This window comes from Heliconius melpomene, chromosome 12, assembly GCF_056956725.1.
Source record: "Heliconius melpomene rosina isolate 202511_hmr_F chromosome 12, ASM5695672v1, whole genome shotgun sequence".
NCBI classification, from domain to species: Eukaryota; Metazoa; Arthropoda; class Insecta; order Lepidoptera; family Nymphalidae; genus Heliconius; species Heliconius melpomene.
This window is the reverse complement of record NC_140400.1, coordinates 9,914,834-9,939,651: the sequence shown is the minus strand read 5'-3', so window position 1 is coordinate 9,939,651 and position 24,818 is coordinate 9,914,834. Positions and strand designations below refer to the sequence as shown.

The window sequence follows — 24,818 nt, the reverse complement described above, 5'->3', positions numbered from 1 at the left end:
ATCGTATATCCTATTTTATGTCAATTAAATAAGTATGATAAATATTAAAGTATTTTTTTATCTATTAAAACAACAAATAAAAAATACTGACATGTTTATATTCCCTATTATTACTCATTTTATTTAAATTATTATTATTTTTAAGTCAATTTAAAAACATGTATTATTGTAGGCATGATATTTAAACTTAGTGTAGTAGATACTTATCTGAAATATACATTAGTATTTTAAAAAAAAAAATCAAAAACAATAATACAGTATGTGTTCTAAACAAAAACAAATATGGGTCTCGATTATTATTTGTATTTCTAATCCAAAGCTCTTAAAAGCCTTTCGTTTTCATTGTAGTTTAGGAGCTGACATCAAACGTAACGCCCATTGTTTACGCTTCGGCTCGTCCTCGACCCAACTCGAGACTTGGCTATACGCCAAATGCTTATATTGAATTTGAAATATTTTTTTTATTGAACACCTATTCTCATAACCGCAAAATTGATCGAATTCCTTAATTTGAATTATACAATTATTTAGATTTTGGAAGTTGAATCTTTGTGAGAATTAAAGTATTATTATGCGTTTATAAAATTAATTTTAAAGTGAAGTACGTCACATTTAAGACAAGAAGAGGATTTTTTTATAATAAAAAAAAACCTAAAATGTATTCTTTCTTTTCTAAGTGTGGTAACACTTTAAAAAACGTAAAAAATAAGAATGAGAATACTCCACTATCATATATTTTTTTGTTGAACACCCGCAATAGTATGCTTGACGTATGTTAATGGTCACAGGTTGCTATTTTTAGTTACGTTTCTTATTATACGTTTTTTGTGGTGTATTATAACTATATTATATTATAATTATTAAATCTGTTCTCTAATCAATAATAACTAAGAATCTAAAGAACTTGTTCATAAAAATAATAAAATTTAAAGTCAATACAGTAACCTAATTTTGTGTGGGCACAGTTTCACTCAGACCATATAAAATTTTACACTCAGAAGGAGATACAATGTTTAATCAAATACGAAGTTTGAGTCTCGCAACTTTCATAGATAGATGTGAGATGTGCAATAAGTTTTCTAATTACGGTTGTTTCTCAATTGTTTACTTTCATTCAATATACTCTAGAGACGTAACGGCGAGTACGGTGTCCTTTCAAACACAAATATGGATTTCTAAGAACATTATCGCTGTAGTTTAAAAGATTTTAACTGAAAATGTATGTATTTAATAAAATTGATGTTGCTCCAATTTTAAATGAAAGGCCTTGCTGAAGATTTAAAAATAATCTCTTGCCTCGCGTGTTAGAACAGTCTCATACGGTCGGGAATAAGAGGAACTAGTCTTGTTTGTGATATTGTAAATTGTATATTAACTACAGCTTACGTAATATTTGATTTATAATTAAAAAGTGAAAAAAATAGGAAATTGGAAAAAATATCGAACTATGTTTCTCAAAGTATAACATACAAAATGGATTATGAAAACAACGTAAACACCGTCCTACATTGGAACTATAGGGGACTTACTGAATTTCCCCTCGAGCGTCTCGAAGGCGAGGAAGATGAGATAACGGACATTTATTTAAAGGAAAATTTAATATCTCGTATACCGAGCGATATTGGTAAGCTCTACAATCTGGAAAGCTTATACTTGAGCGGCAACGACATTACCGACTTGCCCAAAGAGATAGCCAAGTTATTTCGGCTGAAGTGCTTGGACGTAAGTGGCAACAGATTGAAGTATATACCAGATGAGATCGGTGAAGTGATGAACTTGAAGTTTTTGATATTAGACGAAAATGAAATACAGGAACTACCTTTGAGGATAGCTGAGCTGCGAATGCTACGTTACCTTTCGGTTTGTGGTAATCATATTGCTTATTCGGTTTATATTTTTTTTATTTTATTCTACGAACGTGTTGAGAGTGATTTTACGCAATTAACAACATTTTTTATAGAAGCGTTGCAGGTAAGTCGTCTGCTTTTTTCGATAAAAACTTGAACTTTTTATGAGTGCAGTCTCGTTGACCCAGTTTAATTATACGTGATAAAAACGTGAAAAGCGCTTTGAAAATTTGAAAAATAATGAATTTCTTTCATTGATCCTTAATTCATTAATTTTATGCACTAAATAAAAATGCTTAATGAGGTTTGGTGAACAGTGCCAGCCAGTGTCTATTGTGCAAGATGGTATGGCCTGATTATTACTTTAATTGAATACGTATAAAATATTCCATTTATACGTGTATATGTAGTTATTATTTGTATGTTTATGTAAAAGGGTCTTTACATGTTTAGTTTAAAATAATTATGCACTTTCTGCAGAAATATAAGAGTGCAACTGTAAACGCGGCGGTTGTGGGTTCGTTTCTCACTTAGTCATCGGGCGTCGTATGATTTCATTTTCTACGAAATTGTCCCGCACATAACAGGTTAGGTAGAGGCATCCGGGGAACTTAGTGTTAAGACACTCTGTTCCCATTAAGGTACTTCTGTTCTTGAAATTCTCGATATTGCTTGTTGAGTGGCTGAAGTCAACGATGCCCTTAGCCTCGTTACAGGCGACTTTATCCCTTTATATATATTGTACGTTCTCACTTCGTGCTAAATATCATAGCTACATGTCCACGGGAATTAGGTAATATGTTGGTTTTGACTACGCGGCGCATTTTATAAAAAAAAATAGCAAAAACGGGCGTAAATGCTCGTATGTTTAAATTGTGTTCTCATAAGAGCTTCATTTTTTTGTGTGCCCTAAGAGACCGTCGATCTGAACATTAGATATTAATTTCTGTAAGATACCTTCAAGCGATCTCCGGATAAAAGGTTATAAATGTTGACTTTAAAAATAAGATATTATAGCGAAAATTTTACTTAACAGTTTCAGATATTGTTTAAAAAATAATATTTTAAGGCAAAACACTGAATTTACGCACCGTACGTGGCCCCGATACTCAAATTTAGTGTCGCTCGTAAACCGAAGGAAGCAGTTGTAGTTGGCTCCCGATAACAAACTAACCGGTATAAATCAAGTCGAGCATTTCCTCATTGATCTATTTGACCCATTTACACAGTAACGCGAATATATCATATAAATTGGATTTAATATTCATAATTTACAAAGGAGAAGCTACGTTAATAGGCATTACATTGAACTACTTTGAAACAAAGATTTGTTTTTAATTGCGATGCAAGGATCTATTTTTATAACAAAAACAATAATTCAGTCTTAAATAAAGTCATACTTATATTCTTTTTATGTTCAACTGGGGAACATCTTAAAAAAATCAATTTCACTCGAAATATTTCCATAAACGATTTTAATATATAAAGTGACGGAATTATTAAGTTATATAATAAAGTATATGCCAGTAGTGGCGCAGAGGCACAAGCTTGCGACTGTAATCGTGACTGACGGATTCGATTCCAGCTCGAGGAAATGAAATATTTTCATTTCTCCGCTCTGTTAATTAGGCAAAGGCGCTTAGTTCTGCCACCCAACACGTAATGCGACGGAAAGTGGAGAACGGAAGTGTGGGATTGGAGTATCTTAACTCTAGGTTCACTCTGCCTACCCGACCTGTGATTAAAATTAAATATATGACGAAAAACCTTGTTATAAATAAACAAGGGCACTACCTACTAATATTCTTTAAGTACTATGCATTTGTAGACTGCATTTTGCACGCAATCTACTTATTCGTCATTTTTATTATAGTGCGCTATATATGTTTAACTAAGTATGATTATCCCAAAAGTAAGACATTTCTACAGTTGAAGCCAGTTTTAAATGTAAGAAATAACAATTATAGGTCGATATTAATAATAATTTTATCTATATGAGTTTAAAGAAAGGAACGACCTAATTTTTCTCTATGAATGAATATTTATATCAACATTCATATAGTTTCAAAAAATATTAAAAGTTAAAGTTAATAAAATATGTTTTAACAAACAAATATACATAGAAATATCTAGTAATATTATGTACAATTTTAGATAACAAACTTCAATGGTTGCCACAGAGACCTGTATACAATTACCATCATTGCGAGTTCAGATTTTGGAGGAATCCCAACCTGAAAGCGATACCTTATTCGCTTTGGTACCACATGTTCAGAGGACAGCAGACGAGGAGTCTTAATATTGGGTATTATTAATATTTTTTTTCTTTATATAGAAACTACAGTGTATTTTTCTTCAGATTGTACGTTGCGCGATAGTTGCGGGTTCAATTCCCAACGAAAAATTGCTAGGTTCAACTGAGTTCCGAACTGGTTTATATAAATAAATAATTAAATTTATTCCAATGTCTTATTATATACGATTGTACTTGTATATTTGAACATAAAGTTACATCTCAATCCGTTTTAACTTACAACGTTATCGTATAAATTTTCGTTTTTTTCGAAAAATCACCCTCAATTAATCGTTTCATGTTTATATTTTAAATCCAGTTTCTAATTATTTTAACATTGATATTTGTACAAAAAAGAAATCAAGTAGTAATACTTTTTATATTTGCTTCTTTATTTCAGGTGCCTTAATTACAAACCTTTAAATCAAAACACCTACATGGAAAGCTGCATTTTACAACTAAACCAAAATATAGATATAAATTTTCATACAAAATATAAGCATATTTTAGATAAGAACGTTGTAACAGTACCTAGTCTATTTGAATTAAGCAAAAGAAAAATGTACGAAATAATTAGTAATACAGCGAAAAAGTTAACCAATGATCCACCTAGTATATATTCTGAAATAACTTCTTACGTTAAAAATAACAATAACGAAAATGATTTTCAAAACAACAATACATGGGAAAAAAGAGATATTAAGAATAGAATATTAGTAAATAATATAAAAGACAGATATTGTGTTCCGGCCGCCATCATTGAAGAATACTTTTATTATCTGCCCAAAGTAATGAAACTTGATCTTTGTAATGGACCTGTGTCGAGATGCGAAAATGTTGTTTGTAAAAAGCCAATATTCGATTACGTTTATTTGGAATTTTGTATAGAGTGAGTATTTATTAATTTTAATATATGACCAATAAACCTGTAAAAGTGACAGGTTTATGTTCGATTTCCACTCCAGAAAATTAAATATTTAATATTTTCTTTTCATTGCTCTGATAAGAGAATACGGCGTAAAGTGTTAATGGTAACAGTGTTTTAACAATAGTTTCCCAGGTTGCCTCTGCCTACCCTGCTATGTGCAGGAATCTGTATACTATAAAGCTAAAAAAACTCACAGGAAAGAACTATTTTCATTTCATCATTCTGGTTGTACAAAGAGCGGCGTTGGGTTCCGACACTCTGCATTCACACCATATCTCTAATTTGAATGAAACGAAAAGAATGGTGTGGCTAGGTTCTTTCTGTCCACCTAACTATATACGATATAGGGGAATTGTGCTTAAGATGACATACTTTTTGTTTGAAGACAAATATTTCAAATAAATAAAGTCATCTAAGAACAGCATATTGCGTATACTATTGTATATTTCATAATCAACGAAATTATTTTAGTTTCAGAACAATCATCTTTCAAACATCATAAAAACAAACAAAAATCGCACTTAGGGCGACCAGTGTAAGACGACATATCTACAGGGTAAAATGACATACTTAGTATGTGGCATAAAAATATCATCATTATTTGTCGAGCATAGTTCACAAATAAATTATTTCTTCTTTGCTGGGGGGCTTTTAAACAGTATCAAGGTCAGATTCATACATGTTGCAAATTTTATGAGGTTGAATTCCGTTATCAGTCACATCCTTTTCTAAAAGGGAAATAAGCTTCGTCACTTGCGGCTATTGAATGCCCTTGCTCTAGCAGCCTTATCCATGTCTTCTTGTGACCAATATATATTCGTTTGTAATTACCAGGCATTTTGTAGGTAAAGCAAAAAAAATACATCGATTCTATTTATAAGGGTAAGATAGTATGTCATCTTATACTCACGTTTTGTATGTCATCTTACCCAATAGATATATGAATTTAATTTTAACCGTTGTGACAAAAGTTTATAGGTTAAGATGCGCTTTTAGCGTTAGTTGTGTCATATAATAATCGTATTATACATTTATAATTAGTTCAAATAGAAAATCTTTATCTTACATGTCTTTTCACCACCGAGCAAAAGCGAAAGAAAAATTTGTTGCAATTGAAAATAACGAAAACATGAATTACTTGCCCATCTGCATTTACTTTCAGCCATACTGAATTTAAGCACTAGCTGCATCTACAGACACTCCCTAAAACGTCACAAGATCGCACTTAGCGCTAATAGTTTCATCAATATTGGTAGTGTGTCATCTTATCATAGTATGCCATCTTGAGCACAATTCCCCTACCTACTGCGTAAAGCGGAGTCTAATATAAGTAATCTAATATAATCCTTTGCCGAATATTTTTTTAAAAGTATAATTGTAAAAGCAATTTTCAAAAGAAATAAAAAATAACTTAAATTTTAATAAGGCGTTTTCTTTTTCAGAAAAATAATTCTCATTGAAGCTACCGAAGATGTCATCTTAAGCGCTTCTTTTTGTTCTAAATCTTGTGCAGACAGTTGGAAAACGGGAAAAAAAATATTGAATTGGAAATATGTTTAATTTTACCTACATATATAATTTAAGTAATCGACATAAATGTATTAATTATTAGCAAAATTGTTTTACTTCAGAAAATGCCTTCTTATCATATGATATACCTAATGGATTCCGCAAGAATAATAGACAGGAAATGTATGATGTACCTACGATTTTCTTATAAAAGAAACGTGGTGTTGTAAGCAAGATGCGTTGAACTAAAAAAATATTTCACGACTTCATTCGTCACTGGAGAACGGAAGTGTCCTAATGGTAACGGAGTGGTCTTAGCACTAGGTTCCCAGTTTCCCTACCTACCCTGCTGTGCTCGGAAAACAGTATGAACCTAAAAAAAGACTACATTCCTTTTATTTCCTTATTCATTTATAGCTTTAGTATACAGCTCTGTTACAGTCAGTCGTAACGTTATCTAGAGCAACTGAGGGAGATAATTTTTATGATACCCATAAAATGTAACTCATCATCTTTTGTTTGCTTTTTGCATAAATATATTTGAAAAGCTTGTTTAAGCTTTAGACGCTATAAAGATGCTAAACAAATATTCGATTTTTATGGGTAATTTTTATATCAAACTAAAATCATTTACGAATTCGAAATCTATAAAAATCAGGACATCCTTGATTATCTTAACGTGTAAATTTTTATTTTATTTTTAAATGTTTAAAAAGCACGATGGAGTCTGGAGTGGCTGCCTTCTCTTATAAAAGTTTAATAACCCTATCATTAATTTCTAAGCGGATTTATGTAGGTGTAAGAAATATTATTTCGTTATACTAGTATAAAATACTTTGTCTAGGTACTCTATAAAATGCCGAATGCGTAGCTTTGCGTACGATGAGCTCAAGGATGAAGGTAGAGGAAGAAGGGGAAGGAGACATGCGGGCAGGCAGGCGACAAACTTCTTACAATTTGTTTACATGCTTGCATTTCATGCAGATTTCTATTGGCACTTACATATGTACTAACGTCACCAGCTCTGCAGTGGATTTTAAGTTCTGGTTAGAGTTATTTTTAAGTTTAAAAAATTATATCCTAACTAATGTGAATCAAGATCTATTTATTTTTCACATTGCCGTTGGAAGCAGCAGGTACTTTATACAATACCTAAGAATTTTATTCATTACCTAGGCAAAATATGTGTAATGGACAATAACATTCATATTATTTATACATTTACCAGGTATTTCATACATTGCCGAAGTATTGTAAAAAATACCGAGGTTATACAAATTGCCAGTACTAATGTAATAAGTCTTAAATTTTAGTTTTATTGACAGTTAGCTTTAATAAAATCACAAATTAGGTTTAAAACTTTATTTTCATTAACTTATATAATAACCAGCCACCTTGGAAACATTGGAAATAAAATAGTTAAATACAGACTCCGCACAAGCGGGAAGTGTAAACAAAAATAAAAAAATGCATAAAAAGTATCACAACCGAAGATTGAATATTCGATATATGGACCAACAGAAAAATATGTAAAACAACTTTGCCCGTGGCTTTGTCCGATAATTTTAAAAAAAACTTTAAATAACGGTTATTATTAAAGTTATAAAAAGAAATTGTCTACAAGAACTCCATCGGCAGGTAACAATTAGGTAAAACATAAGTGGTAAGAAAATAATAAAATGGCGTCTGCCAATCATTGATTTAAATTTTCAATAAATACAATAATAAATAATATAATACAATCAAATTTTACATTCTTACAATGTACAGAACCTGAAAGACATACTAAATGCTGATTTAACTAGTCACATTTTTTCAATATTTTTTTGTTAATTGAATTTTAATACAAAAGCAAATCGTTTATGTAAAAATAAAACTCTCTTAACACGACTTCATTAGAAATGTTGAAATATAAGCAATAAAATCTTTAAATATGTTTTCTAGCCTCATATAGCTGAAATTTATTTGTTTGAACGCACTGATCTCAGGAACAACTGCTTCCAATTTAGTATAAAATAAAAAAGTAAATATAACTTTATAGACACAATATTAGTTTATTTTACGTCTCAACAATCGTCTCAATTTATTAATAACATAATTTTTCCGTTTCCATATAAAAAAATGTATTGAAAAATGTAAATAATTAGATCCACTCCTAGCGTATTTTATATCATACAAAACTTGAGGACAGGAGATCGTTTTTTTTAAAAAGGCCATTGCTTTTGACAAACAAAAAATATTTTTTATCAATTTCATATCGTCGATTAAATAATAAAACTACTAGCTCCTTTAATTTTCAATATAAATATAAAGTTAGTTTACTTTTACTAGTCTATTTGGTGATTTTATTGTAAAACCTAAATAAAAGTTCTAAGTTTGATTCAGATCTTCAAACTTTTAATAGCTCTCGAAAATTGGGCGGTGGGGGGAGAACGGAGTGTCTTAACTCTAGGTTCACTCTGCCTATCTAGCTGGATACAGCATGAAGCTAAAAGTAGCGATTTATACTTAAAACAAACAAATATATAGCCTTTAGTGCACAAACTTGTGTTTTAATTTTTAACGATTACTTAGCACTTTTTTAAATAGTGGAGTTAGTACTTCGAAAATTTAGTCGACGATATATTTACATGTATTATAAAATAAACATAATCTATGATGAGATAGGAATGCATAAAAATTCATTATATAAAAAGAAATTTATGCATTTCTTTAAGCAAATTATTTATTGGGTGTTAAAAACACATGATTGTAAATGAAATATTTTTTAAAATAAAAGAATATACTCCCTAGTTTATTATATTTATGTTTGAAAAAATTGTTCTTTTGATAGCATAAAGCACTTTTATTTAAGCGGTATGAAACCTCTTTCATACAAATTTAATTGCTATTACAAAACGAAAGGCAAAATACAGTGTAAACATTTTAATTTAATTATGCTGATAGCTTTGGCCTTGAAGTGGTTTAAAAATCAAAACTCGTGTAAAAAAACAGTAGAAAATTTTAAGTACAAAATATAAAAAACGCGTGGCAATAAATTACTAAAAGGGGTTCGCACATTCGACATTTCCAATATCCCACAAGAAAAGTTTTATTCGCTTCACGCTGTATGACTCGTATAGCGGGGTAAGCAGAGGGAAACTAGTGTTAAGACACTCTATTCCCCACTTTCCGCCGGCGGAAAGGCATTGTGTGTTGGCGAGTGACGTAACTGAACGTCACACTTTGAAAAGTTCGCTTAAATACATATATTCATATAATAACGTCAATAATAAACATTGAATGTGCGACCACCTTCATAACATTCACGATTCACCAACAAACCTACGCAAAATCTAGCTCGCCTACGTTAAAATAATTTATTTTAAAAATATGCCCATTTGTGCCTTAGATTAATGGAACCTCTCTCACTTATATTTAATAATTTTAATAATCTGAGGTAAAAAAGTTAGGTATTACCGTACATTGCAGACATTTTACTCATCGATTCATATCGATTTGTATCTTATAAATATATATTTACATACACAATATACATACAGATTATACTATCACTATTATGTATTTGATATATTGAACAAATATATTTATTGTGATGTCTTTATTGTTAAAGCTCTGAATTGAGAAAATATATTTCTTTGACAATTTTTTTTATTTTTTTGAAAAAATTACGCAAAATGTAAAAATCGGATAATATTGTCTAAAAATTCTTATCGTTTAATTAATGGATAGTTAACGAAATCTTAATTCAAAAAGGGAAAGGGGGACAAATGGCCTGCGCGATAAAAATAAAAATGTATATTATTATTACCTTAATACACAAATTAAAATCCAATATACATAAAAGACTTATTTAGTCTATCTACTTATTTAAATAAATTAAGAAGTAGTAATAAAAACATTTTTTAAAATGACAAATTAAATTATTAATACATACAAAATATCAACCGATCGATCAGAAACCCTGCAATACACTGTAACATCAGCGTAGCACTAAAACATTTCACATCGCAATGCAAACTCGGTGTTCAGTACAAAATGGTTATTGCTTATTTATTATAATTTTCATATATACATATATAAAAATATATACCGAGGCACATTGTTACAAATAAACATTTAGCATTTAGATTTTTTTTATTTCTTTAAACTTTTCAACCTCAGACAGTTATACATGATGGCGGAGTGAAACTAAGTGCGATTAAAACTAGTGCGTGTATATTTTTTTATTTTGTGACATTTCTATTAAAAATATGTTCTTTTTATAAAACGGCTTTTCCAGTCGTATTTCTTTATTGAGTATTTAAAAGTCACAAATATATTGAAATCAACTGAATATTTTTTTTCAGTGAAGATAATATTTAGGTAGCGTAACGTTACTAAAAACGTTAATAAAGAAATACAACCTCAAGTACAAACTGTACACACAACGTCTAGCCATAGCTTATCGATATGTATTTTTTGTGTTCATTTTAGGCCAGTTCTGCAATAGTGTATAAAATTTGTTTAATTATATGACGAGGGTGACATTGCAATGGTGAACTAAATATAATAATCGTAAAAAATAATAAATATTGAAATTAGAAATAAGTATTTTTCAAATTTAATTATTTTTATAACATTGAAAGTCAATATTTATTTAAGAGAACCTAGTGTTATAATAATGTTCTCCATTAGTATTATAGAAAAAAAATACTCAATTATTAATTTATTATAAACAACTCCGACTAGACCTATCACCCCCACCATACCCTTTAGAAATTCACTTGTATAATATAAAATCTATACATTATATAAATATAAAAAGCACATTGATTTATTAATTCTTTTAATAAAATATTACATTTCAAAAGCAATTCCACTCCGCCATCGCTAACCTAATTGCTCTCTAATTCATAACATCATTCGTACTATAGTTTTCTGTCAGACTTTTATCATAGAAAGTGTGGATCTTCGGCGTGTACTTGGTAATACGTACCATTTATGCGATATGGGCCGCTAGACCTGGGGAATAAAGTTTAAAAATGTTAAAGTTTCACTCTATTTTTATCATTTTTAAAGTGTTCTTCCACATTATTTTTTTATTATTAGAATTATATATTTTTTTCAGGAAACTTATAAAAAAATTAACGTAGCGGAATTTGATATCGCGGCTCTCGGAAATCATCCAATCGCAATAAGCCGTACGTTCTTAAAAAAGTTCTCTAAGAACGTACGGCTCTATTTTGTCTACTATTTACCTATAAATAAATAGATAAAAGTAAATAAATAATAATCACCCGTAAAGCGGCCCACACCCAAGCATCGGCTATGAGGCGGCGTAGAATACCACGCACGGACTCTTCCACCAGCTCTGTTGCACCACCTCTTGTGAACTCACTGGTACTATGCTGTGAAAATAGGCACATTTTTTTAGCATCACGGTGTATCTTGAATATAGAAAGATAGGCAGGGGTGGCTTACACTTTTCCCCTAATTTTCGAGACATTGCTTGTTGAATGACACGCAAATAATAGTACTAGACTAATAGTTTTTTTTTAATTAGTTACGTTTATGCGCGCAAAGCTTATATTAATAAACAATATGTCGAAAACGCAACGCAACGAAGTGTCTTTTAACTTAATTCCCTCTAGAGATCGGGAAGGTCTATAGGAAGAGATACTCACCAGAGATCATTAAACAGGTACCAGCGGTCGCGCTGTGGCACCCGCACGTACGCAACCAGGTTACGCGGACTGTCCTCCACCACCGCCACCACCGACGACAGCGTGTACTGCGACCACGACACCACCTCCGCGTGACTCTGGGGGAAATATCAATACATTTTATATAATTTATATGTAAGTTTTGAACTACTTATACGAATTAAATTCGCCTTAGCAAATCTCAAATTCGTAAATTTTATGCCAAAATTTTATCCAAGGTAAACTTAAATAATGACGAGTTAATAAATTTAAGACACATGTCTACACCACTCATTTACAACTGGTAATCACTCATTCACACATGTGATCACTAATACACGCATATGATCACGCATCTAACATGGTCTCTCATCCACACATGTGATCACATATCTCATATATTATGTGTCAAGATTTTATAATGTGTCAAAATAAACTTACCTTGTCACTAATAACAACTTCGCCGTCCGGCTGCAGTCGGATGTTCAGCTGGTGCGGCAACACACACTGGTTCTCTGTATTCTTTATGGAATTCGCTTGTGGAGATGGTAGTGGTCTACAAATATTATTAAAGAAGCTATTTATCATATCATATGTATTTAAATTTATATTTCCATGTCTTCGCTCTGGTGTCGAGGCACAGTGTGGCGTTGAGTTCCGCCACCCAACACGCAATGCATCCAGATTTCGGCGGAAAGTGGGAAATGGAATGTCTTAACACTAGTTACTGACATGGTGGGCTAGGCAGTGGAGCCCGGTGTCAAGTCACTCCAGTTTCCACCTTCTATTTGTATTCGAGACTTCGAGATTCGAGTACGAGTCAATATAGCTCTTTTATCATTCAAAGTGAGGAAATGAAAATAATTTTATAGGCTTTGAGCCTACAACCGTTCCATTTAGTCAGACCCTGGCCCACAGCACCACGACGGGTTGCTTTAAATTATAATGCTATGATTTTATAATTAAAATTAATTAGAAAATTTGTTATGAGTTGGCCTTATAGTACTGATAATTTCGATTTTTTATCAAAAGCAACTCTGACATGCGTCAAAATGTAAAATACAAAACAAAACGTTTTAGACGCCGGTCTCCTACATAAAATTATAATATTTTCATACCTCTCAGGGTGTTTGAAACGGCATCCCGGCCTCGCGCAGTGCAAGCCGTATCTACACGGCTTCCCGCTACCCCCTCTTTTTGATGTTTCTGGCTGGAAAATTACATGTTGCACAATTTCTATGTAAAGTGTTTATATATAAAATAATATATTAACTTATTTAAACCTTCATTAATGTCATAGAATACAAATAAAAAACCAAAATATACCATATCTTTTAGACCACCTCTCGCCCAATGCGCCTTTTCTTGGGCCGTGATTCCGCAATTAATTGCCAATATTGGAGGTAGTCTGAAAAGTGTACAATAAAAATAACTTATAATATTTTGGAAGGGCTCTTCTAAAATAATATAAGTAATTCAAATACTGTAACATCCATTTGATAATAATAAGGACCCTTCTAGCCCACATGAACGCAAACTAACTTTTCTTAGACCGATTAATCTGCACTTCAACTTATGTGACGTAAAATAACCCTTAAATAACAAAAAAAAGATAGTAAGTCCATCTAGTTGTGAACTTGATTCCAAAATTGAAGAAAAAGATAATATACTAGTGACACATCTGCGGCATCGCCCGCCTAAATTCGTTGTTATATTATAGCCAAATTATACGAAGTAGTATGTTCATATTGCATTGGAATCAAAAGGGGCTTAATGATAGTGTCCTGCCTGCACCAGTGCCGTTTGAGCCTCATATCGTAACCACCGGTCAATTTCTTTAGTGTTTTTCATACAACATTGGAGAAATGAATTATGCTCAACTGGGACATACAAAACGCCATAAATCAAAAAAATCTATTAATCATATCGTACTAAATGCCGCCATACCTAGCACAATGTCCTATTGTATACATACATGAAGAAGCCTAAACCTATTGTTATATTATAAAGTTGTGCGTGAGGATGAACTTTCACATTTATAATATTAGTTAGTAGGAATGCATACCTTAGCACCCTCCCCCTCTGCACAGTATGTGTGAACCTGCCACAGTGCTCGCACCACGCGGGCGTCGCTCGTCGCGGAGCGAGGGACGCGCGCAACTGTTCCGCAAATGTGGCCCCGCCGGGAATCGAACCCGCACTGGATGTTAGGGCGCAAGCTAGCACTGCCGACTCGCGCTCCTCCTGGAAAACGTTGGCAATTGAATTTTATTTTTGGAAATTAGTTTTTGTCGTTACGTACTCTTACATTTTGATACAATTCGAAAGTGTAAAAAACATACCAAATCCACTTTTATTTTATATCATGTAGTAAAGAATACAACTCGATTTTGGAAATCGTAAAAAAATTCTGATAAAATTGAAATACTCAGTTTTTTAACCGAACCAAAGATAAAACGGGTGAGGAACGCAATTGTGAAGACAAACGCCGTCCACGATTAGTGATGTGCATCATGCTAGCTGGTGCTGTGTAATGCGTTGTTACAGGCTCGATCAATCAATCCTTCAGACCCCTTGGATGCAGTAGAAATTATTTTCAATTGTAGCTCGTTTGGTTATTAATATTAAACGGCACGTATCTAAACAAGAAGGTCGCAAAAGCTCCTCAAACTTATAAACAAAAAAACGTACATTCCTTAATAATTTAAAGAATCAAAATAATATAAAAATATATTATTAATAAGCATTATAAGCATATATAAAAACATAATACAATACCTCTTTATTACACTTGGTACATTTATTAACTTGTTGTCGTCCGATCGCGAACAACTGAGATATCTCACTCTCTTCCTTATCGCTCTTTTGTTTGTTCGGTATGTGATTGTCGTGATTTTGTACGTGATTCGTTTCTGGAGAGACTTTTGCTGGCACTAAAATAATAGAAGAAATCAAGAAAAAAGATTTATAGATAAAATATTAAATATAAAATAAAAAATATACATCTGTATATAAATATATAAAATATCTCTCTGACTACCCCGCTAGGGATAAAGCGTGAAGCTATGCATATATGTAAAATATATATAGATTAAGAAAAGCCCCGCTTAAACCTTTTCTTATATTATAGCTAAATTATACAAAATCTTTATAATTATATAATACAACTATGTGTTATTCTCAAGTAGCTAATAATGATATAGCAATAGCGTGTTATATCATTGTACGTATTCGTTATCGAAATCTGTTCAGTATTATTCATCAAGCATCCATCATCTCACAAATAAATATACAGCACGATTGACGAGCCGCGGCCGTTCTGAATGAAGTTTTTCAAATGAACTCCTCCCAGTACGAAGCTAAAATAAATTTTTTGCAAACCATATGTAACGTGATCATATTCCATATTTTCATATGCTCTGGTAACAAGACAAAGCGCGGCGTACAGTTCCGCCACATGCAATTCCTCTTAACAGTGACGACAAAAAATGTTTATGATAATATGATAATCTAAAGTTATACCTTCTTTACAATTCTTCAATTCATCACCATTCTCATCATATTCCGCCGGTCCCAAGAACTCTAGTTCAGTAAACCTATATTCCTCAAACGGCCCATTCTGATGGTTAGCATTTAAATTTGGGAAGGGACTCGGAGATGTTATCTTTTGTTTTATAAACGTTACTTCTTTTTGTTTTTTCCTCGTTTCTAATATTTCAGAATGTATTTGGTGCAGTATGAAACGGTTCCAGCTCTATAATGGAGAAGTCAAATCATTTTATTAAAAAAACAAATACATTTATACGTTTTCGATAAAAGCTAGTTATAGTACGCTCGACGAGTCATAGCCACTAAACACAGAAATTAGCTGTACAATTGAACAACGCGCAAAAGTTTAGAAAGCTTAACTCGCTGACCGTGCTGTACAAATAAATAGCGCTAATTTACCTGAATAAGAGCAACAAGATCGACTTTCATTTCACCGCGATCCGGTAATATAAGACCGAGGGCGGCCGCTTCGGGAACAGTACGAAACGCACGAAGAAAATTAGTTGCTTGACACGGTGTACCATTGGACGTGTCTAACATTCTGAAGAGAAAACCTATGAAAAGAAGACATTTTTAATAGTTTTAAATAATACTGGCTTTATTTATTAAAATTATTTACATTTAAAAAAATACTTTATTAGAAATTGTGTAAAAGTTTTGACGTAGCGGGATTTGAACTCGCACCTATTGGACACTGTCCAAAACGCAATGACCATTAAGATATACGTTCTCATCAAACTACTCCAAAATAGTTTTACACTTGTTTCAACTTATGTTTATTGTTAGCACTAAATAGATTACGAAGTAAGAAGCGTATAAGAATTTCAATGTAGCTTGATGATAACAGAGCGTTTTGACGATCACCTAGAGGCGTGGGATCAGATTCCGCTACGTTCAATTTTTTATACGTTTTCTTAAAAAATACTTTTTATACGCGGAATCACGTTTTAAATATATTAAAAATATATAGTAGTATATACTGACCCAATTCGCAACTAAGACAAAATTCCTTTGCGCAAGTATGCGCTAACAAAGTGGTTTTAAGTGGTACTATATGATACAAAACCTGAAATGTAGCAAATATTTAAATTCATAAATATGATGTTAAGATGATAGATTTTACAAAAATAATAATATATCAACTACATATAACTTAAACGGAATACTTGTAACCCAGAAACATAAATTGCTTATAATTATGAAAAACACAATTTTACAGATAACTATTAACTTACATACATATACATTAATTAAAATTTTATTGACATATTGATATAAATCTACCTGTAACATCAAATTACCTGTAACATAGCATTGCAGTATGAATTTGGCAAAGTGGATTCCAATCCTGGCATTCCAGTTTTATTTATTGCATCTATGTCATCATTTGGACCATGTTTATTATAACGCAGTTCAACCTTTAATATTATTAATGAAAATGTTACATTATGAAATTCCAATTCAATACTTTATGTAAAGAATGGTGACTTTGTTCTATGTTTTCTGCCCATTTAAAGATTTAACATTGTAGGTTAACTTAACGCCATTAGAAGTTTTAGTTAATCACTTCACAGCTTATAGATATTCGTCTGAATACTTTTAAGAAATACTTTTAAGAGTCTGAATTTCAAATTTTATAAGAATCGGTGCTGATTTAATTTTTTTTCCATACAAACTTTCAACCCCTATTTCGCCTTTTTAGCGTTAAAATTTTCCAAAATCCCTTCTTAGTGGATGTTCAGATTACGTAAGTAAACATCTGTCCAAATTTCACGTTTCTACCATCAGCGGTTACGGCTGTGCGTGCGTCTTACCTCAGTCAGTGAGGACAAGTCCTTTTATATATATAGACTAGCGGCCCGCTCGCGGTTTCACCCGCGTGAACTATGTTATTATTAATTTCTGTCGCCATGACTACGTCCTAGTGACGTCCATGCCAAATTTAAGACTTCTAGCATTTGTAGTAACGAAGTTTCATACAAACTTTCGACCCCAAAAACAACCCCTTAGAAGTCGAATATTGCAAATTCCCGTCTTAGCGAGCACCTACGTCCTATAAGTAACTTCTATGCAAAATTTCAGATTCCTAGCACACGTAGTTTCTGAGATTTAGTGATCAGTGAGTGACCTTTCGATTTTATATATATAGATAATAGGATGATGTATTATCTAGTGTTATATAAATACTAGCGGACGCGCGCAGCTTCGCTTGCGTATTTAGGGGTGAATTCTAATAAGCCATGAAACATGTGTTCAATGAAATATTTTTAAGAGTCTAAATTTGAAAGTTTATAAAAATCGGTGGCGATTTAAAGATTTTTCCATACAAACTTTCAACCCCTTATTTGCACCCTTAGGGGGTGAATTCTAGAAAACCATGAAACATGTGTTTAGTTATATACGTTTAAGAGTCTGAATTTCAAATTTTATAAAAATTGGTGACGATTTAAAAAAAACCTATACAAACTTTCAACCCCTTATTTGCACCCTTAGGGGGAGAATTCTAGAAAACGATGAAACACGTGTTCAATTAAATACTTTTAAAAATCGAAATTTCAAATTTTATAAAAATCGGTGCCGATTTAATTTTTTTTTCATACAAACTTTGAACCCCTATTTCAGCCCTTTAGGGTTAAAATTTTTCAAAATCCCTTCTTAGTGGATGTCCAGATTACGAAAGTAAACTTTTGTCCAAATTTAACGTTTCTACCATCAGCGGTTACGGCTGTGCGCGCGTCTTACCTCAGTCAGTGAGGACAAGTCCTTTTATATATATAGATTATACATAATTTAATAAAGAAAGAAGTATGGGATGAAATGAAAATTACATCCAGTAAGGCTATACAAGTATTTAAGATGCCACGTTTTTATTGAAATGAAAACATTTAGAAAAAGAAGTTCTTCGTGGCAAAGAGGCATAAATTGTGACTGTAATCAACTGGTTGTGGGTTCGATCCCCACTCGAGGAGATGAAATATTTATTTAAATTTTTATTTCCATTTCTTCGCTGTGGTGTCGATGCAAAACACGTCGTTGAGTTCCGCAACTCAACACACAATGCCTCCAGAATTCAGAGGATAGTGTGGAACGGAGGAGTGTCTCGATACTAGGTTTCCTCTGCCTACCCTGCTGTGTGTGGGATACAGCGTGAAGATGATTTGATTTGATCTTTTCATCTTCCTTACCTTCAAATACTCCTTAGGTATGGGTTGTATATTGGATTTGGCATCATTCTTCTTGTTGTCGAGTAAATCATCGAGGTTATCATCAATATACGGTTTCTGAGGGCAATGATCTTCATATATAATAAAATCGCAATAGTAGCACATATATATATTTAAAAGTTACGACACACCACGGGGGCCTATTCTGCTCAATTTTCGAGACAATGTGATGAGAGCCGGATCTCAACGCCGCCTTGTTAACAGAGCAAAGAAATGATATTTTTTAACAAAGAAAACCGACTAGAATCGTATCCCATAATCAGAACCTAACCAAACTTTCATCAAACTACCCTTGAAGTGTTTTCTTTCCAATAAAAAAAACTCTAAATCGATAATTTCCTCCTTTTACAGAAGTCAGTTACTTCGTCGAATGAGTGCCGCTGCGTAACATACAGTATATGAAAAACTATAAATACCTCGTTACGTAAATGTGTCCTTGGGTTTGGGGCATAACCAATGGGACCTTGCATTTTCATTGTTCTCAAGACCTCCGGGTCGATAGTTCGGGGTTTCCTGAAATGTAATAAGCAGGGTGGAGCTCATCAGCAGGGTGTATAAGCGAAAGATCATAATAAAATTAAAAAATCGGCGTCATACTAAAAGGGATTCCTTGACTGACTTGTGATATTATAATAATTTTAAAAGTTTTGCGAAAAAAATTATTTTCGCAAAGTGAGTTGTTGAATGAGTCACATCGAAACGATTAAAATGATGTAACCTATAGCCTTCTTCTATAAATGGACTTTCCAAGTAAGTCCAAAAATATTGTTTCTACCTGAGCCAGTAGTTCTGGAGATCAGCGCGTAGGTACAATCAAACAATATTAATATACATAACATAGCATACCTGTAAACCTTCTTAAAGAATTCGGCGGGTAGTTCATTAAACCATTTCTGCCCACTCTGTAGAGGCGGTAGCGGGACCGACGAATATGCAAAATTCGTATTGTTGAAACTAGCATAGGGTAAATTCGGTAGGGGATCTGCGAATTCTGTTGCTCTGATGACAAAATATGGAAATTAGTAGTAGTCTTAGTTAGAGTAAGGTCGACGAGTTGTTGTCGCCATGAAGTTGGTTTCGCAGATTTTATCTTATTTCTTAATATTTTCCTCTAGTGTAGTACCTACGCGCAAAGTTAAGGGCGGCTACGACTCGTCGACCGTACTGTAAACAAAGCTTTACGCCGTATCCCGCATAGCTGGGTAGGCAGAGGGAACCTAGTGCTAAGATACTAAGTTTACAGTAAGCGTCAGATGGTTTTGGATTCGATCGCCAATTGGGATAATAATTGTATTAATTTGTTACCATTTCCCTGCTGTGGCAGACGAAACGCGGCGCTGAATCCTACCACTGAACACATAATGTCTCGTAATGGCAGTGCGTGGGGAAAATAGCTTAACAGTAATTTCCCGTTAAGCTATATAAAAAAAAACATACCTAGAAAAATTATTAAACACAGGTTCATGATTATGCTGAGCGGAGAATAAATTCAAATGTCCCGATTGATCGCCGAAAGCTAGTGCTTGACTTGTTGAAGAGACGTCCATTACACTACATAGAGCATTACGAGTGTCTACCTGTAAATATAAACAAAAAGTTGTTTAAATAAATATTTCAGCTTTAGGCTTGTTCTCGTACATAGCTGGGTAGGCAGAGGAAACCTGGGATCATAGTGTTAAGACATTTCCGTTCCCCATTTTCCTTCTCCAGGTATTGCGCGTTGAGTGGCGGAACTCAACGCCGCGGTTTGTCTCGTTATCCACTCGAACTCGAACTCACAACCGCCGCGTTTAAAGTCGCACTCGTGTACTCCTGAGCCACGACGGACGGTTTAAAAATATATCTTTGTCGTCATATTGGTAAGAACATTAATAGTAAAAATGTATATGATTCCTTCTAGGGGGATGAAAGAAATGTATATACTTAAAAAAATTAAACAATTAAATAAAAATATATTATCAATGACTTATTTAAAAAAATCTCACCCACCTGAAACACAGACAAATAATCACTATCGCATATTCCATTTACATGTAGTAAAGTAACATGGCCGTTCCCAGATACGGCCACAGCCCGCCCCGAGACCGCCGGAAGGAAATGTAAGAGAAGTGGAGCTGATGCTGTGGGAATGGACCAGATTTTATCTTGCTTACGCACATCCCACACTTGTATATAGTTTTCTGGTACAGCTATGGTGCCGCTGGAATAAATAAATAAATCAGCTTCACGCTGTATCCCGCACACAACAGGGTAGGCAGAGGGAACCTAGTGTCAAGACACTCCGTTCCCCAGTTTCAGCCGAATTTTGGAGGCATTAATAAGCTATTCGTCCTGCCTATCTAAGTAACCTGAGTGCACACAGCCCTAAATGTATGTTTCACTATGACTGGATTCCTTAATCTCTCAAAAAATACTCACGACTGAGTAAATCCACAAGTAATCAGCTGATCGCCCTGCATGTCCAAGTCAGATAGGCATGCTGTATGAGCCTTAAATATATGTTCTGCTTTTCCTGGACACCTTATATCTCTTAGGGCAACTGTACCGTTTGCACTACCACACGCTATTAGAGAGCCACCTCCACTTCTGAGTACCGCGCAACCGTCTTCTGGTATTTTCTGGAAAAGATTTTTATTTAGCTTCATTCTATATCCTCAATATAGCAGGATAGGCAGAATAAACTTAGTGTTTTCCACTTTCCGCCGAATTTTCGAACATGCTTGTTGAGTAACACAACTGTTTTTCAACTCAAATTGTTTGTCTTGTTACCTAAGCGAGAAAATGATAATATTTCTCCGAGTGGAAATCGAACCTAAAACCATCGCTCTTACAGTCAGATTCTGTGACGGTTCGACGACAATTTGACTGCATTATTGAATATAAAATATGCCAGCTCACTTCAATTTTTTATTTATGGTGCTTTTCCCATACAAATTATCTCCTTTTCAGAGGAAGCATAGAGATAGTGTTTTGAAAATAGATTCTCTTTGTCTACTCTATTATGTGGGATAAATTGTGTGGAACTATCATGGGAAAAATAATAGATCCATGAAATAATTCTTATTGTTTATTAAACATCGATTTATTATCAATAAGGATGATTTTAAATTTAGAGGAGAGATCTAAAGAGATTTAGAGGAGAGGAGAGTCTAAATTTAGATCACTTTCTCCTAATCATAGCTTTTATACATGAAAACATAAAAATGAATGAAATAAGCACAAATAAATTAAATAAGCATATACGGGAATTGTTTTATTTATGTTGTCACATATATTAAAATGCAATATCAAAGGACATTTATTAGTAAAAATAACTTTAATTAAGACTCACAATTACAGATTCTGCCATTTTGTTGAGATCTAATTCTAATAGTTTGTCCTGATGCCCTCCCATTAAAAACTTATTTGAATTAACTTGAAATAAACACTGCATGTCTGTCATATTTGGTGATCTGTGAAATAAAATACATTATTGTCTATATCTCATTATCGTAGAAATAGCATAATTTTAAATAGTATTATAATATAGACATTAATTAGTGTTTGCTATACATATACATGTTTTATGTGTTATATGTACATAATATGTATGTATACAAAATATTATATTTATAATACATGAAAAACATAATCATAACATCATATTACATATTTATTTTTGATACGATTAGACATAAAAAATTAAGTATATATAAATAAAAAAATGTTTCAAAATTTAAATAAAATTGAATATGACCATATAGTGTGTTTGTGAGGATACTAATTATTTTAGTATAATAAATACTTTTAAAACAACCTTAATCTCTTAACATATTTAGGTCAAACAAAAATATTTTTTTACTGGTTCAAAAAATATTTTATATTATTAAAATAAATTATTTAAATTTGACAAAATTTCAAACTTTTTTTCTTACTTATAAGTGTGTCTTGGTATACCCCTTCTTAATTGATGACGTAACGTGGATTTAGTAAGGCAATAAATCCCAGCATCTACAGTCAAAATGTCTCTTACTTCCTCGCTTACATGAATTTGGAATGATGTATACTTTTGCATGGTTGGTCCATAATATGATGTTACATGACCCTAAAATATTACTTAGAATAATAGATATTGTGAAACATATGGTGTTGCATACAAGTGTATGGTACTAAATAATTGAAGCATATTAAGATAAAAATGTGTAGACATTATTTTTTTCTAAAATTTTACTAAATTTATAAGCTATATCTGGCTGATTTGGCAGCTTTTATATTTTTCATTCATACAGTTAAGTTTTTTGTCTTATGCTGTATCCTGCATATTGCAGAGTGGTCAGAGGGAACCTAGTGTTAAAAGAATACATTCTATATGCATCAACCAATTTTAGGAATATTACATGTTTAGTGGCAGAATTCAATGGCATGATTTGTCTAGAATTAAAAATTAAACTTAGTGGCTGAGTGAAGAAATTAAAATATAAATATTTCATTTCCACAACTGAGGATTGAACCCCACACCACAACTGGCCTCATTTGTATAGAACTGAGATAATTGGTACAACAGTGGAAATCAAAGGTTATAAGTGCTAAGCCATATCACACAAAAACCCTATTATTTTACATTTTCCAAAGGTAGACACCAAATATATATTTTTTGTTGAGATGTCTTTAATTGTTTATTGTAATACTTGTTGCATGGCACAGGTATAAAAGAATTAATGACAACTACACCTTTACTTGCACACTAGTTTTTAATGTTGCCTAATATTTGGCTATTGCCAAATAGGAGTATTAGCTAAATATTTAGCATTAGTGGCCTAGCAGAATATACAATTACTTGCCTAGATATAATATAATGTAAATGATTATAAAATAAAGCCTTACCCCCTGATTTCCCATCCATAATAATTCTTCATATTTATCAAAAACTACTGAAGAGACCCCATAGTGATTTCCTCCATCAACAAGTATGCTATTACGAACTACATATTCAGCTTCTTCATTTCTTAATGTATATGATTGGGAATATTCAGGATGATACTGATCTAAAATAAATGAATATATATGAATAATTTGAATACATATTATTTATTAGTAAAAAAATACGACATAATTTAGGTAAGTAATCTACAATAAGAATAATAAAAAATGTCTTTAATATTTATTAACTATATATGTCTACTTACAGAATTTAAATATCTAAAAAAAAATATAAACAAAAACATTCATGAACTTATTATCACTTAAACTTTAAATAAAATTTGCTATACTTCAAAAGTTTCAACTAGTCTTCGAAAACTTTATTGTAGTGTTCGTACAAATCCACGTATAATATTTATGTAAACTTTGTATAGTTGTGTTTTGTATTTGAAATTAGTACACAAGTGGTTCGATTATAATTGATAATAATAGCGAAGTCACATTTTCTGTTCATTATTGTATTCAACTTGCAGGTTTTTATATTATAATTAGATACAGCAAAAATTTTATGAATCAATTTTTCAATAATTTGTACAACACTACAACTTACCATTCATTAATTGATCTGATGGCATACAAACTTCAGAATAATGGTATTCCATGTCGGGAGGGGGTTTAATATAAAGGATACATTAGTTAAAAAAAATATGATTGCGTGGTACTCTTATCATAACAAGGAAAATAAACTATAAAATCGGGAAAGGGCAAACTTGAGAAATTTTTACTTGTTTGCTTGACAGATCATATTGGGGACGGTGTACAGACTATATATAAAACTTGTTTATAAATCACAGATAACAGATAATATTATACATCGGAATATTG

General features: G+C 32.3%; 2 protein-coding genes across 3 annotated transcripts; one reads left to right on the top strand and one right to left on the bottom strand.

The window, feature by feature from the left end:
- Positions 1–1,154: 1,154 nt before the first annotated feature.
- On the top strand, positions 1,155–6,677 carry LOC146533807 (uncharacterized). Its single transcript, XM_085194333.1, has 4 exons — positions 1,155–1,867; positions 4,002–4,152; positions 4,541–5,029; positions 6,511–6,677. Exons 1-4 carry the CDS (start codon positions 1,474–1,476, stop codon positions 6,626–6,628), a joined length of 1,152 nt encoding a protein of 383 aa, XP_085050459.1. The 5' UTR covers positions 1,155–1,473; the 3' UTR covers positions 6,629–6,677.
- A 1,247-nt stretch (positions 6,678–7,924) lies between these two features.
- PAN2 (PAN2-PAN3 deadenylation complex catalytic subunit PAN2) lies at positions 7,925–24,747 on the bottom strand. Of its 2 annotated transcripts, XM_085193951.1 has the most exons (22): positions 24,544–24,741; positions 23,898–24,058; positions 22,949–23,118; positions 22,366–22,486; positions 21,453–21,652; positions 21,024–21,234; positions 20,472–20,611; positions 19,881–20,033; positions 19,451–19,547; positions 18,996–19,091; positions 17,112–17,228; positions 16,795–16,876; positions 16,210–16,364; positions 15,784–16,015; positions 15,040–15,194; positions 14,327–14,505; positions 13,588–13,669; positions 13,380–13,471; positions 12,703–12,817; positions 12,244–12,380; positions 11,857–11,967; positions 7,925–11,581 (listed from the first exon to the last, which is right to left on the bottom strand). In XM_085193951.1, exons 1-21 carry the CDS (start codon positions 24,593–24,595, stop codon positions 11,886–11,888), a joined length of 2,829 nt encoding a protein of 942 aa, XP_085050077.1. In that variant the 5' UTR covers positions 24,596–24,741; the 3' UTR covers positions 7,925–11,581; positions 11,857–11,885. The 2 variants fall into 2 exon arrangements, with proteins under 2 accessions (XP_085050077.1, XP_085050078.1); XM_085193952.1 differs by lacking the exon at positions 22,949–23,118 and having other exon boundaries at positions 24,544–24,747.
- Between the last annotated feature and the right edge of the window lie 71 nt (positions 24,748–24,818).

Bases quoted from the DNA above. Each gene is read 5' to 3' on its own strand.
- LOC146533807 (XM_085194333.1), top strand. From the start codon at position 1,474: ATGGATTATGAAAACAACGTAAACACCGTCCTACATTGGAACTATAGG. The intron at 1,868-4,001 runs GTAATCATATTG...GTACAATTTTAG, and splicing joins ACGTTACCTTTCGGTTTGTG to ATAACAAACTTCAATGGTTG. The intron at 5,030-6,510 runs GTGAGTATTTAT...TTTCTTTTTCAG, and splicing joins TATTTGGAATTTTGTATAGA to AAAAATAATTCTCATTGAAG.
- PAN2 (XM_085193951.1), bottom strand. From the start codon at position 24,595: ATGGAATACCATTATTCTGAAGTTTGTATGCCATCAGATCAATTAATG. The intron at 19,548-19,880 runs GTATGCTATGTT...ATTACATTTCAG, and splicing joins TTCTTTAAGAAGGTTTACAG to GAAACCCCGAACTATCGACC. The intron at 16,365-16,794 runs GTCAGTATATAC...TTCTTTTCATAG, and splicing joins TTGTCTTAGTTGCGAATTGG to GTTTTCTCTTCAGAATGTTA.